Raw genomic sequence first — 15968 nt, forward strand, 5'->3', positions numbered from 1 at the left:
GACTAAGGGCCTGAAAAATATTTAAAAATCCCACACAAAGCTATTTGAGTTACAGGAGCCCAAAAAGCATTACAAGCCAGCAAACTTACTTTTTGCTTTCCTGTAAGACTAAAAATTAGCGTTTTTTTCTTTTCAAAATTTAAAAGCATAATCACAGGAACATTAGCAATGTCTGTAAAACGAATCTCAGTAAAAATACGGACCCAAATCTACATAACACTTCATTCTTTTGTATTTTTAAAAACATGATTAACAGAATTGTACTTCCTTAATTCTGCCGATCAAGTAGAATTTTATGCAGTAATGTTTGCCAGCCATGCTTTTCAGGTCTCTTTCAAGCTATCATCTCATTGAACAGATTTTGCTTTTGTTTCATTGTTACCATTAGGTTTCACATTTTCTACACTATACTGACCTAAGTTTATAAAGGTAAAGATAGCACCACATAAAAAAAACCAAAACAAACAAAAAAAAAAAAAGAAAAAAACAAAAACACATTTGGTAATACAAAAAGATTTAGAGTATTTTTTAGAGTTTTTGTTATTCGTGGTCTCTTTATGAAGAAAACATTAACCATTGAAATAATGGGGAAGTCATAGTGACTCTGTAATACTCACATATATAACAAACATATTGCTCGCAATTCCAATATAGTATTTTTACAAAAAAAGTACAAATTCCAAGTGCTGACATGTCACTTGGAACTGTAAATAGGAAGTTACCTTGCACCTGAAACAGCTCTCTGGGAAAAAGATAAAATACTGCTTGGAAGTACTGTAGTTTAAACTACAACATCCCTTTCCGGCTAGCATTAACCAACCATTTAGAATGATTAAGTTAGATTTAGTTACCTGGTACGTTTCTACAGTACGAAATGAAGGTAGATTCTGAGGCCAGTAAAAACACATTTAAAACCACAATGCTACTTTTGGGTTTGCTAATATAACAATACAAGTTCTATAAAAAGGTCAGCACCACAGGTTGTCCAGCTTGTACTCTAGACAACTAACAAAAAACCAAAAAATTCAACCATAATTTAATAGATTTATGGCATTTGGTTTACATATCTGCTATAAAGCAAAGATACTAAAACAAGGTTATTCGCTTTGTTCACTTTTGGACACAAAGTAATATTTTAATAAAATGAAAACCAAGTAACTTTCTTCTAAAAAAGAAAAAAATATCCCAGCAAAGTCCTAAGTCCTAATGACACTTAAGAGTTGAAGCCTCGTACATTATATTAACTTTGACATACTCTTACATTCACCCCAACCAGATGAAAATGAAAGTGTTGTTATATAGATTAGGGTGTGTGTGTGTAGCTACCAAAATATATCTATTTCAAAAAATTAAACAAGTTTCATTGACACCTGAAGGGGCTCACGAGGAAACAGTCTTTCCCCATGCTGCTACATAACTCCCATTACTGGGAATGGAAGTTAGGAAGCACAATAGGGAGAACATCCCTCTTACTGTATCCAGCAGGGCTGCTAGTCTTATTTTAATATCCTTCCCTGATGGAATTTATGTCTTGCCAGATCAGAAACAATTTTAGTCTACCTCCCTCTCCAGACATCCAAAATACTCTGTCCTTTATACTTTAAGCATCTTCAAGAATGAAAAATCCCCACGTTCCTTTGAAACAATGGACAATCACATAGCCTCCTTCGGAAACAACTTTGACCAGATTTCTAAAAGGTCAGGAAAAGTAAAAGGTTCATATACTTGTATTGAAGACTATTAAAGAAGCAAATATTTAAAAAATGCATTGATTAATGTGCTTTGTTTGGGTTGCACTTAGAATTCAGTATTTTAATCAGGTGTGTTAGACATTGTGTGAATTTCCATACTAGAATCCATAGCTTCAGAGGCTGAAGTGTCATTATCTATTTTCTGTTCAAGAAATGCTTCTGTTCTTTCTGGAGATTCTACCCTGCTTCTTACTTCTGCTACCCCAGGGTGATTTTTTCTTAAATGCTGATTTAGCGTCCCTTGGAAAGGAAAACATTTCCCACAGATCTCACAGCGGAAAGGTTTATCATCTGTGTGGCCACGAATATGATACTCAAGTTGGTCCTTGCGTGTGTATTTCTTCCCACAAAACTTGCACACAAAAGGGGTTATTCCCATGTGTAACCGCATGTGTCGATCAAGGCTCCCTTTCTGGTTGAAAGACTTCCCACAGTAAATACAAATTAACCTTTCACTGTATGGATACCAATGACCTCTTGCATTTCTTTCCCGTGGACTGTTTTCATATCCTGGGTTACTCACTATGGTTTCACCATCAGCCCCTGGCATTAAGCCCTGAACATCACTATGTAAGTGACCAGCAGATACCCGTTTTTGGCGTGCACGACCTCCCCTAAAACAACTCAGCATGGATCTTGAAGGACTTGAATTGCTCAGGCTTCCAAAGGTTTCAGACATGCTAGTAGCCTGGGATGAAGCATGGGAAAATGAATAAACATGTTGTAATACAGATCCATAGGAGCCTACATTTACTGCAACCACTTGCTCTCCATCAACCATTTCAGTATGATATCCATCATCGCCAAGTGAGGAGCTATCAGAACAACTTGGTCGGTCAGATTTTTCCATTTTAACCTTCACTTCTGCAATCTGGCTCTCCCTTACTATCAGGTCCCCTTGCTCATGATCACCTTCAATCTGAATTTCATATTCAGAGACACTCCCGCTGCTTCCTCGATCTGAGTGCCCTTCTTCATGCAGACGATTGCGTAAAGTTTTCCCTGGAGTAGTTTCCATCCTTAGATCACTACCCACTGCTGACTGTCGCACCTGAGAGCAATAGGGAGGAGATATTTCAACAGGATTGGCAAAGTAGCTGCTATCTTTTACTCCATTGCGGTTTTCTTGATTCTCTTCAGCACCAACAGTGACAGAGTCAACATCACCAACACTGATCTTTGAATGGATACTCTCCAATATCTGTGTGCACTTGTCAATGACGCACTGCATCTGTAGAAAGCTAGCTGCAGTTAGAAAACTAACAACATCCTTCAGCTGCAAGGACATCCTTCCAGTGTAACAAAATGAAAGTAACTGTTCAAAGACATTGGGGTTTTTAATAACTGATATTGATAAGCCACTCATGGTGCTTAATGCTGAATGGTCACGAAAATATGGAGAACTGGCAGCTAGAACAGCTTTATGGGCTCTAAAAGGCTGACCTTGAATATGCACAATTATGTCACATAGCTTCCCTTGCAGACGAAGCTCATTTAATTGGCTCAAAACAGTGTTGCTGTACTCAGGCACATCAAACTGAATGAAACTGCTGCTGTCCATTTCTACTGATGTAAAGTGTAATCTGTGAAAGAAAAAGAGAAAGATATATAATATAATACTTAGTTCTGCCATAAGTGCAGGGTACTGGACTAGATGACCTCTCGAGTTCCCTTCCAGTCCTACGATTCTAGGATAGCTCAGGATTTATACACATTTTACTTTTTGAAGATAAATGTAAACAAATGGTTAAAGTATGATAACTAAGTGTGCCTGTGTACGCTGTGTGCGATGACAAATCAATTCAAGTTAAAATAAAAGCTCTAATGTACATCTTAAGGCCACGAATATTTTTACAAAGCTGTTTTTCTCCTACTTATATCTTTGTCCTCTGAATAATTGTCTCCATTATCTACAATTCAGTGGCTCTTGTATAACAGGACACATCAATGGTTGTTCATGAGTCTCCACATCCAATCTAAAAGCAGCTTTATAACACAGGGATGTAATTTCACATTTCAATTGGGGGTGGGAAGGGCAACTTTCAATGGGAGTCTTGGAAGCTCTCGGACCTTTTTAAGGATAAAATGTAAAAATCCATAATCAGTCAGTCCCAATCACAGCTTCAAGGGAAGATACTGTACCTCATAGTATTCATTCTAGGAAAAACAGACTCTGAAGCACAAGTTGGCAGCTCCCAATCCACAGGTTGGGCTAGGGGTGGAGACACTGCAATTCGGCACAGGAGGAGCTGGGACCAGTCATGCCCTGTAACCACAAGCTTACAGATTTACTGCTTGTGATCAGAATTTACTATCCAGAGGAATTTTTAGTATGCGTCTCCAATATGCAGATATGCCTTGTTAATATGCACTGACTAATACACAGCCAATTAGATTTATAATGAGAATGTGTCTAAACATATTTAATAGAATAGAGGGTTGTATTACTCCAGCGTGGTGGTGAGGTAAATCCTGTAGCATTATTTCCAGTGGTGACAGAAAATGAATCCCTAAAAGATAACCTAGTAGGCTGGTGTACTGTTTTAATCCAAAGAATCCAAAAGGTCTACTATGCATGTATTTTATTGTAATAGCTATTTCTTATTGGGTCCAAACCCAACATATCTGATACAAAGGAGACTAACAGCATATATTTGACACTCCTCCTCCCTCTCCACTTTCCCAATATTTTAACTTCTCAGAAATGAATTACAAAATGTATACTGAAAATATTAAAAGTCTTGAATTAGAATCACAAAAACAAGGAAATTCCAATTGAAGGAATTGTCCCAATTGAAGGTAATGTGGGGCAATATTCACAGTTTTTGAGGCCAGAAGAAACCGCTGTGATCATCCAGTCTGACCTGCATAACACAGACTGAAACACTTCAACAGTAATTTATACATCAAGACCATACTTCCTTGTTGAGTTGCAACAGGTCTTTTAAAGATATTCAGCTTTGATGTAAAGGCCTCAACTCATGGAGTATCCACCATATCCCCAAGGTAAGTTGTTCCAATGGTTAATTACCCTCACTGTTAAAAACGGGTACATTATTTCAAGTCTGCTGTCCGGACCGGGAAACTCGAGAAGTGTGCTGCTTGCCTGGAGCTAGAATTCAGGATGTGACAGAGAGTCTGCCAAGACTTATCAAGCCCTCAGACCGCTACCTTTTCCTACTTCTCCACTTGGGCACCAATGACACTGCCAAGAACAACCTTGAGCGGATCACTGCACACTATGTGGCTCTCAGAAGAAGGATAAAGGAGTTTGAGGTGCAAGTGGTATTTTTGTCCATCCTTCCTTTTGAAGGAAAAGGCCCAGGCAGGGACCATCAAATTGCAGAAGTAAATGCATGGTTATGTAAGTGGTGTCAGACAGAGGATTTTGGGTTCTTTGACCACTGGATGTTGTTCCAGAAAGGAGGATGGCTAGGAAGAGATGGGATCTATCTAATGGAGAGAGGGAAGAGCATCTTCGCAGGCAGGCTGGCTAACCTAGTGATGAGGGCTTTAAACTAGGTTCACCAGTGGATGGGGCCCTAAGCTCAGAGGTAAGTGGGGAAGTGGAACACCAAGAAGAAGCGCAAGGAGGAGGGTGCAACACAGGAGGCCTCCTGATGCACACTGAGAAAGTAGGGCAATCGGCTAGTTATCTTAGGTGCCTGTACACGAGCGCAAGGAGCCTGGGAAGTAAGCAGGAAGAACTGGAAGTCCTGGCACAGTCAAGGAACTATGATGTGAATGGAATAACAGAGACTTGGTGGGGAAATTCACAGAACTGGAGAACTGTCATGGATGGAATAAATGGTTCAGAAAGGACAGGCAGGGGAGAAAAGGCGGAGGAGCTGCACTGTATGTAAGAGAGCAATATGATTGCTCAGAGCTCCACTATGAAACTAGAGAAAAGCTTGTTGAGAATCTCTGGGTTAAGTTTAGAGGCGAGAGCAAAAAGGGCATCTGTTATAGACCAAAAGACCAGGAGGTGGAGGTAGACGAGGCTTTCTTCAGACAACTAGTGAAACTTTCCAGATCACAGGACCTGGTTCTCATGGGGGACTTCAATCATCCTGACATCTGCTGGGAGAGCAATACAGCACAGCACAGACAATCCAAGACGTTTTTGGAGAGCGTTGCAGATAACTTCCTGGTGCAAGTGCTGGAGGAACCAACTTGGGGCTGTGCTCTTCTTGACCTACTGCTCACAAACTGGGAAGAATTGGTAGGGGAAGTAGAAGTGGGTGGTAACTTGGACAGCAGTGACCATGAGATGGTCAAGTTCAGGATCCTGACAAAAGGAAGAATGGAGAACAGCAGGATATGGACCATGGACTTCAGAAAAGCAAAGCAGCAGATGGCAGACTTTGATTCCCTAAGGGGGCTGATGGGCAGGATCCCTTGGGAGGCTAATATGAAGGGGAAAGGAAGCCATGAGAGCTGACTGTATTTTTAAAAAAACCTTATTGAGGGCGCAGGAACAAAACCATCCCGATGTGCAGAAAGAATAGCAAATATGGTAGGCGTCCAACTTGGCTTAACAGAGAAGTCTTTGGTGAGTTTAAACACAGAAAGGACGCGGACAAGAACTGGAAGCTTGGACAGATGACTAGGGAGGAGTATAAAAATACTGCTTGAGCATGCAGGAGTAAAATCAGGAAGGACAAAGCACAGCTGGAGTTGCAGCTAGCAAAGGACATGAAGGATAAGAAGAAAGGTTTCTACAAGGTATGTTAGTAACACAAAGATCAGGGAAAGTGTGGGCCCCTGACAGAATAGGGCAAGCAACCTAGTGACAGATGACATGGAAAAAGCTGAAGTACTCAATCCTTTTTTTGCCTCTGCCTTCACAGACAAGGTCAGCTCCTAGACTACTGCACTGGGCAGCACAGAATGGGGAGGAGGTATGCAGCCCTCAGTGGTGAAAGAACAGGTTTAGGACTATGTAGAAAGATTGGACATACACAAGTCCATGGGGCCGGATGCAATTTTTCCGAGAGTGCTGTGGGAATTGGCTCATGTGATTGCAGAGCCACTGGCCATTATCTTTGAAAGCTCGTGGCGACTGGGGGAGGTCCCGGATGACTGGAAAAAGGCAAAAAGGAAAAAAGTGCCCATCTTCAAAAATGGAAAGGAGGAGGAACCAGGGAATTAGACTGATCAGCCTCACCTCAGTCCCCAGAAAGATCATGGAGCAGGTCCTCAAGGAAACCATTTTGAGGCACTTGGAGGAGAGGACGGTGATCAGGAACAGTCAGCATGGATTCACCAAGGGCAAGTCATGCCTGACCAACCTGATTGCCTTCAATGACGAGATGACCGGCTCTGTGGATGTGGAGAAAGTGGTGGACGTGATATACTTTCACTTTAGCAAAGCTTTTGATACAGTCTCCCACAGTATTCTTACCAGCAAGTTAAAGAAATATGAGTTGGATGAATGACTACAAGATGGAGAGAAAGCTGTCTAGATCATTGGGCTCAACAGGTAGTGATCAACAGCTCAATGTCTAGTTGGCAGCCAGTAGCAGGGTCAGTGCTGGAGCTGCTTTTGTTAAACATCTTCATTAATGATCTGGAGGATGGGGTAGATTGCACCCACAGCAAGTTTGCAGATGACACTAAGCTGGGGGAAGTGGTAGATATCCTGGAGGGTAGAGATTGGATACAGAGTGACCTAGACAAATTGGAGGATTGGGCCAAAAAAAATCTGATGAGGTTCAACAAGGACCAGTGCAGAGTTCTGCACTTAGGAGGGAAGAATCCCATGCACTGCTACAGACTGGTGACCGACTGACTAGGCAGCAGTTTGGCAGAAAAGGACCTGGGGGTTACAATGGACAAGAAGCTGGTTATGAGTCAACAGTGTGTCCTTATTGCAGAGAAGGCAAACGGCATATTGGGCTGCACTACCAGCAGCTCGAGGGAAGTGATTGTTCCCCTCTATTCAGCATTGGTGAGGCCACATTTGGAGTACTGTGTCCAGTTTTTGGCACCCTACTACAGAAAGGATGTGGACAAATTGGAGAGTCTCCAGAGGAGGGCAACAAAAATTATTAGGGACTGGAGCACTTGACTTATGAGGAGAGGCCGAGGGAAATAGGCTTGTTTAGTCTGCAGAAGAGAAGAATGAGAGGGGATTTGATAGCAGCCTTTAATTACCTGAAAGGAGGTTCCAGGGAGGATGGAGCTAGGCTGTTCTCAGTGCTAGTAGATGGCAAAACTAGGAGCAATGGTCTCAAGTTGCAGTGGGGGAGGTCTAGGTTGGATATTAGGGGAAAAAAATTCACTAGGAGGGTGCTGAAACACTGGAATGGGTTACCTAGAGAGGTGGTGGAATCTCTATCCTTAAGAGGCTTTTAAGGTGTGACTTGACAAAGCCCTGGCTTGGATGATTTAATTGGGGTTGGTCCTGCTTTGAGCAGGGGGTTGGACTAGATGACCTCCTGAGGTCCCTTCCAACCCTAATCTTTTGTGATTCTATGAAGTCTTAATTTGTCTCTTTCGAGCTTCCAATCACTGGGTTTTGTTATGTCTTTTTGTTAAAGTGCTGTCTATTATCAAATCTTTTCCTCCATGTAGGTATTAGTGGGCTGATCAAGTCACCTGTTAACCTTGTCCTGAATAAGGTTGGTAGATAAAGCTTAAGTCTCTCACATAAGGCATGTTTTCCAGACCTTGAATAATTCTTGTAAAGCTCTTTTCTGAACCTTTCCAATTTTAATCCAGTTTTAACTTCTGTTTTGAAATGTGGCCATCAGAACTGAACAGTGTTCCAGTAATGTTTTATTTATGCCATGTACAGAGGAGATACCACATCCTTACTCCTAACTTGATGTTCCCCTGCTTATACATCCAAAGATAACATTTGCCCTCTTAGCTAACGTATCACATGGCCTTACTTTATGGTTTTATAATGCCATCCACTACCTACCTTAATATCTGAGTGCCCTGAGAGCTTATGTTCAATTGGTTACCTATTATGACCCTACTTCTTAGGAAAAGGTTAAAATTACTTCAGATAAAAGAGTAGTTTCTTAAAGTAACATATAAACACTGAGCTGATCTACAAAAAAAAATTCAATTTTCAATTTAAAACAGTGAAATTTAATAGAAGGTGATGTAATGTGCTTGGTATTTAATTTTCATGCCTGTAACATTAACAGCAGGAAATCATTGTGTAACTACTCTATGGAGCCACACACTTGCCAAGCCCATATTTAATTTCTGCTTCTAAGTCTGCACCTGTTTAGTTTCATTCACTTGCTGATACATACCTGTCCGTTAAAACTGTTTGTGAATCATACAAGCTATACTCGAACATTTAAATGTGTGGAAGCCAAAGCTCTGCCATATATGATTTTTAATATAGCCCTAGACAAAAACATTAATATAACACGTGTTTACTGCGAAAGAGACAACAGAAATAGAAAAAAATAACTTTTCTATGTATTTCTTTCTCAGTCCCAATCAAAATTAAGATTGAACTGTCATCAGCTGCAACCTCATATTTTGTTTTGAAGAAAAAAAATGCTACCATAACATTGAGATTGGATACAACATTCCGATTCTGACCAAAGTATAGGAAAAAGCTGAAAGACAATAGTGTGCGGTAATGGATATTCATGAAGATTTCATCTTAACTTCAAAAGATTCTAATGCTTACACTCCACTAATTCGTTAGAATCTGAAAAAATCTTTTTTTTATGAGATCTGACATCTTATACACCAGTAGTATCACTGATGAGGACTTTTCAGTGATATTTTTTATTTAGAAAGATGACACTTTAGGCACTATGATCAGTGCCGAACGTTTTACCGCCATATCCTCAACTACAGTTGGACTGGAAAATTAGCATAAAGCTCACCTTTGCATTCCTCCAATCTTGCAGCTGCTATGGGTAGTCACCAGGCTAGAGCTGCCTATAGGCTGATTTAATTTATGCCAGCTACTTAAAGCACAAAGCAGTTGAAATTGCAGCATAGGGGCAATCCCTGTAGGCCCTCTTTTTTTCAGTCACGACTCTTATGTCAGTCATGGAGAGCAGGATTGTGTAAGAGCCTCTATGCCAGCTCTATTCTAGTAAAGGATTCCCCCACCTTGCACTGGGGTGATCCTCCCAAGTTCTTATACATTGGTTTTACAGAGAGAATCTGCTAACAGTGCGGCACAAAGTGGCTGTGCTGCGTCAGAGAATCTGGCCCTGAGAGTCTTATAAAAACATAAGAAAGCCATACTGGTCAGACTAATGGTCCATCTAGCCCTGTATCCTCTCTTCTGACAGTGGCTCTTCCTTCCTTGTAAATCATAGAAGAAAACAGTTAGAAAACAAATAGCATTTTATTAAGTACTGATCTTCCTGGAAAAAAACAGCTTGTTTCAGGCCAAAAATAACTTCAATTGTTGTATTTAACCACAAAGCACTTGTACTTCACTTTCTATGAAGTATACTACATAAATATATAGTACTGCCCACTCTTCAGCCATTCCTAAGTTTAAGTTGCCATTTTCCTGGAAATCTTTAGTCTTTCAAAAAGCACTAAAGACTGTAGCTTATTTCTATTTAGTTCAATTGAAATAAGTAGAATATATTAATTTTATATATTTCAAAACTCTATTTCACTAAATAAAGGGTCTTTTTCAGAAGATTCACACAATTAATAAATGTTCAGAATAAAGTCTTGGCTATTTTGGACCCAGGCACCAAAAACAAATTCTTTAACAAACTATAAGGGTTCTCGCTCTCTATTACACAAACACACACACCCCTACATACTTTCCCATGGAGTTCATATGCTTCAGCTACACCCCAGACATACATCATTCCTTCCTTGTAAATCATAGAAGAAAATAATGAATGATTGGAACACTTCCTTCTGATACCTTCCGAACACCTTTTTAAGCTTACTGGAACAGATAAACTCCTACACAATATTAATCTTAATATTTGTCTAGCTGTCGGGCATAATATGAGAGGTTTTACTGTATATTGCATAAAAGAGGACTAACATTTTAGAACTGCTGTATGTGAAAGCAAATGAGTGCTGACGTAATCAGAAACACTTACTGAAATCATAACAACTGAATGGCCAAGTTCAGAAACAGGTAACTTGGCAGCAGATAACTCTCTACTCAAAAGTTCCCTATTACACTTCATATTCACGAGTATGTGTCAAACTTTGTCAATTGAAACTTTCAAAAAGGATTTCAGGAGACAAGGCAACAAGGCGGCAGAGAAATTGTTTTAAAAATTGTACTAAAACCAGAAAATAGTGCCTTAATAGCCTAGTTTAAATCACAATTATATTAAAGAAATATTCCATAGCAATCAGCATTTCAGTTGTTCATTGTATTATAAAATCTGTATCCTAGAAATTAAAGCTGTCCAAGAATCAATATTTAAACTGACAAACAAAAGGGGACACATGCCGCTTGTGGGACAATTATGGGCTTTTAAATATATAGCTTTATTAATTTTTTTAGCAGACTTTGGCATCATTAGCAAATAAAATAATTGATCCATTTCACTTCAGAGAGTGTCTGGTATGAGATATTATTGGTACATACACACGTCACAACTGTCCCTCATTTCAAGATAAATCACTCATTTTTGTCCCAGAGTTATCTCATTCTGCACAAATCTAGTGCCCCACTGCTTATTTTTTAAAATTGTTTATGTGAGAAATAGAGAATTATGAAAGCAATGTTAAATAAATAGTTAATTTACCCTAAAGGAATGAATCCCACAATATGTTAATATTTCTGCATTAATTTATTTGTATCCTTCATTTGGCAAGTTGCAAGGTATGGATACAAAAACCAGAGTGCACAAATATAGAATTCTGATCTCTCAGTATAAGTAACAATTTATTGAGAGTCACTAAGAAAGTCAATGGGACCTGGAGTTGGCCTCTTGGTCCAAAAAGATACCATAGCACTACTGAAAAATGTTGCAATTTAGTTCATTAACATTCTGCATTTTACTGTTGCACTAAAGCTTCATTTTGTTTAAAGTTGCTCTGATAGCACAGAATGCAGTTTTTCTATGGTACCTTTCTCATTTAAGGTAACCTCAAAGCACTTTCCAATGTACTGAAGTTAGATACTGGCAAGCCAAACAGGCATATCAAAGAGCCACTATGCACATAAAAATAGCTTACACTAACTGAGAGGGCTACTTGAGATAAAAGTTGTGCATGTGTCATGATTTTGAAAGTTCTCTACTAGGATCAGTAAATTAGCATACTTTGTTTAGGACAGAATGAACCATTGTTTCTCTTGTAAGCATAACGCTATTAAAAATAACTGGACAACAATTTAAATCATGCTTCTCCCTTCCCTCCCCAAAACACCCCAAAATCCCAGCTCCTCAGAAACAGGAGCCGACAGAACACAAGGCACAGGAAATGCTGCAGTATCCAGTCCCTCCATTTTTGTGAGCAGGCAGAATAGTGAAGATTATAAATTTCAGAGAGAAGAATTCCTGTTAATTTCAATCTTCTGCCTAACCGGAACTAAAAAAGGAAATAGTAGAGAGCGCCAGTGTGCACATGTCCACGTCTCACACAGTCAGAACAGGTTCAACACTTCGCTGGTACGCCCTCTATCAGAGGAGCATTAATATGTAATTTTTATGACTGGCTGAAAAACAAGAATTTCATTTTGCAAAACAAATGTAGCTTTTGACATGGTTTCCATTCCGTATCAGGAGGAAACCACAACCTTTCAAACTCTTTCATGATAAAACATGACACTCACCCCTTCATAGCCAATAGGTCAGGGAGATGCTGGATACACAGATTCAGGTCCCTGGCCATCATTCTCTTCACTGTAACAATCTTTTAGTACAGGGATTTGAACCTAGAACTCTCACATCCCAGGCAAGTATCCTCCACACAGAACTCTGGCTATTTTGGTGCTTGCTCTCTCATTCACATTGGAGCTGTTCTAATTTGTATGAATTAACTATTCATTAGGTCTATAACCCAGTGGGTTATAACCTATAACCCAGTGGGTAGCTTCAAGTCCCTGTTCCAAATCATCAGGCATAGCAGGGACATGACCCTGGGTCTTCCACATCCTAGGTGAGTGCCCTAATTACCAGGCTATTGGCTATTCTAGGGCAACTCCCTCTCACACCAGAAATTCCATGCTGGGCTCGAGAAACCTTCCCAATGAAAGTTTTATCAAAACCAATATGTTTCCATTAAAAGTTTTAGTTTGACAAATCAGCATTTTCCAACAAATTTTTTTAAAAATTGAGTTTTGTTGAAAAATTCCTCACCAGCTCTAGTAAATTGAGTGATTGGTTAAAAGTTTTAGCCCTGTCAACCTTTAATAGTGTAATTTTTAAAAGACATGTGCTTTTACTGATTAAACTAGAAAATCGTTAAATTACAAACACACTGTACTTTGCAATACACTGAGAATAATGTGGCATCTAGACATAATGATTGGAACACTAGCAATATAGACAAATTTAAGACTTCTTCTTTGAGCAATATTTCAACAGAGAAAGTACTTCTGAAACAAAAATATGAGTATTGCTTTTCCCCTGATTGCCACTATATGCATTGCTGGCTCATGTAAAAATTATTAAGTAGTGAGAATAAACAGGTAGCAGTTCAGAGACCAGGAGCCAACATGAAACTTTTCCTGTTCAATCAATTTTCAGACAGTCTGATTTTAGACCAAAAAGTCAGTTGACATCTAAACCCAGGTATATGTACACATCTCATTCTGAGAACAGCAATAATCATATCAGTAAAAGGCTGGAAGTAGCTAAGATCTGGACACAAGGTTAGGTGCCAGATAAGTACAACACAAGCATCAGAACCATAAATGAGCTTTGAAATAAGCAAGAATTTAACAAGTAATCATCTGTGTCGTCTTTATTTTGTTCACATATCTGAAGACTTCTGCAAACACCAATACTTCCATTGTCACCATTTAGTGAAAAGTACTCAATGGTTCCTAATTTATAAATACAGCAACATTCTGTCCAAATTTGAGAAATCAGATGTTTCAACAAGCCACTGGCAACAATGGGAGACAATTCTATTAGCAGAAACTGTTTTGGAAAATACATATCCTTTATTTTATCAAAGCTGATATAAATTATTTTAAATATTTTATGCTATTACTATACACGAAGAAAATGTAATTAATGTCAGAGATCTGTTTGGCTAGTGTTTTTTAATTTCTCGTGTACAGCTATATATCTTTTTACATTTTACATAATCAGACAACATCAGTCATTATTTTCTTGCTATAATAATGTTTTAAAGCAATGAAAATTAATGAAGTTAGCCATCTCTTTAGGTATTTTTAACAAAACCATCACTACAGTACATTTAAAAAGAATGACATCCATCTGTACTTTCCATCTCTCCCTTCTAATTGGATATTTTTTATTGTTATCATTCAATAGTCTTCATAATACCTATAAACTGCCCACTCCACAGCTGTCATTAAGGGAAAAAGGGGTGACAAACCGTGGACTCTTCCAGATCCCAGGTAACTGCCCAACCCCTGCCACTTTCACCTACAGCCATGTCTGCCACAATGTGTCTCTACTTTGCAGTGGGTTGTACTGTAGCTACCTTTAATTGAGTAGTCCTGGTCTCTTTCCTTACCTTTAAAATCTAGCAGTTCTGATTTTATTACAAGTTGCTCTCCAAGTTTGGAGGAAGGAAGAAGGAGGAGGACTTTAAAAATAAATTGAAACCCAGCAAGCTTATTTTTCTCTGTGTTCCTGCAACAAACTAACTCATGCCCAATGGAAGATTTTAAAAACAGCTTTTTTTTTTTAAAGGGAAAAACAAATATCTAACCAGACTGAAAAATAACTATAGTTTTAAATCCTTCAGCAGAAATGTTTATAGTCCATGTGACTGTCCACCCTTAAGTGTAAGCATTACAAGTTTCTATACCAGCCAGCATAAAAAATGCTGGTTGTAGTCAAGGGCACGATATGAAAATACCAGCTCTACGGTAAGCTTCACTACTTACAACCCACTGCCTCCCAATTTTCAGGCCAAAATTACACGAACTACTATGAACTACACTTACGTTATATGATGGACCTTTCTGAATAGGCTGATACAAGGCGAGTGTGTGCATTTAGGAGACGAGACACCGCCGTGGGGAGCACAATTCATTGTGCACTTACTGTCAAGCGTTCAGATTCTGCGCTCCCTGACTGGCTGTGCCCAGGAGTTTCCATTCCACGTTTCTGGAGAGCTCACCATCCCCTCCCGTCCCGCAGGAAGGTCAGTGGCAGGGAAGGTGAAGAGCAAGAGGTGCAAAGCAGCCAACGAGCCCAGCGCCTGCAGTGCTGCCCGTCTGCCTAGTCCGGAGTCCCGGCTTGGAGGGAGCAGCCAGGGCTCCCGGCGTGGGGAAGAGGCCCCTGCAGCGGCGGCGGCAATGCCACAGCCAGGGGCTGGCTAGAGGCAGGACATGCAGCGCCCATCCTCCCTCCGCCCCAGGGGAGCGCGGCGCGTGCAACGCCCCGGCCCGGCCCGGCCCGCCCCGCCTCCTCGCCGCAGAGCGCGCGCCCCGCCCCGCCCTCTCCTCTAGCCCCTCGGAGAGGGGCTCCACGGGGACCCCCGCCCGGGAGGCCTCCGCTCCCTCCGCGGGGGCTGCTGCTCCAGGGGGCGCAGGGAAAGCGGCCCGCCCCAAGGGCCCGGGCCCGCCCCTTTCCGCGCGAGGCGCCTTACCTGCGCTGTTCCCCGGGGGTCTCTCACATGGCGGGTGCCCGGCCTGCTCCCGGCCCGGCCGCTCTCAGCGCACCGCCGCTTCCCGTTCCCGCCCGCTCCGGCGCCCCCAGCCAATTGCACCCGGAAGTGATTCTCGAGCAGCACTTCCGGCTCAGCGGGTCACCCCGGGCAACTCACGAGGCCGAGGCTGAGAGCGCCTGGTCGGGTGGCGCCTCTGCCTGAAGGGCGGGACCTGGGTCACCTGGCCCGCCCGGCGACGCGTTCCCCTTCCGAGCGTACCGAGTCCCGACACGCCGGCCGGCCCCGGCCCCGGCCCCGGCCAGCCTCTCGCCTCCCTCTCCCCTTTCACCCCCTGACGCCCCCCGGCCCGGGCCCGGCCGCGCTCGCTCCCATGCGCAGTGGCACTCCGCCGGGCCGCCGGGAGAGAGCCCGTGTTTGTGCCCGTGTGTGCGCCGCGCCGCGGACACGCCCGGCCCCCGGCCAACATCCAGCCCTGGTCGCCGG

The 15968-nt window shown here is 41.5% G+C and overlaps 2 protein-coding genes across 4 annotated transcripts in view; both read right to left on the bottom strand.

The window, feature by feature from the left end:
* Positions 1–3331, bottom strand: part of RALGPS1 (Ral GEF with PH domain and SH3 binding motif 1) — a 322505-nt gene extending 319174 nt beyond the window's left edge. The window contains exon 1 of the mRNA XM_067541641.1: positions 3195–3331. The gene's annotated coding sequence lies outside the window, so the exon portion shown is untranslated. The remainder of the gene's footprint in view (positions 1–3194) is intronic.
* On the bottom strand, positions 867–15757 carry ZBTB34 (zinc finger and BTB domain containing 34). 3 transcript variants are annotated; one of them, XM_067541652.1, is made up of 2 exons: positions 15465–15757; positions 867–3334 (listed from the first exon to the last, which is right to left on the bottom strand). In XM_067541652.1, exon 2 carries the CDS (start codon positions 3310–3312, stop codon positions 1813–1815), a length of 1500 nt encoding a protein of 499 aa, XP_067397753.1. In that variant the 5' UTR covers positions 3313–3334; positions 15465–15757; the 3' UTR covers positions 867–1812. The 3 variants fall into 3 exon arrangements, with proteins under 3 accessions (XP_067397753.1, XP_067397754.1, XP_067397751.1); XM_067541653.1 differs by lacking the exon at positions 15465–15757 and adding an exon at positions 14918–14976; XM_067541650.1 differs by lacking the exon at positions 15465–15757 and adding an exon at positions 14818–14954.
* Between the last annotated feature and the right edge of the window lie 211 nt (positions 15758–15968).

This window comes from Emydura macquarii, unplaced genomic scaffold (genome assembly GCF_026122565.2).
Source record: "Emydura macquarii macquarii isolate MOO-44397 ecotype Brisbane River unplaced genomic scaffold, CSIRO-AGI_Emac_v2 contig_691, whole genome shotgun sequence".
Taxonomy (NCBI): Eukaryota; Metazoa; Chordata; order Testudines; family Chelidae; genus Emydura; species Emydura macquarii.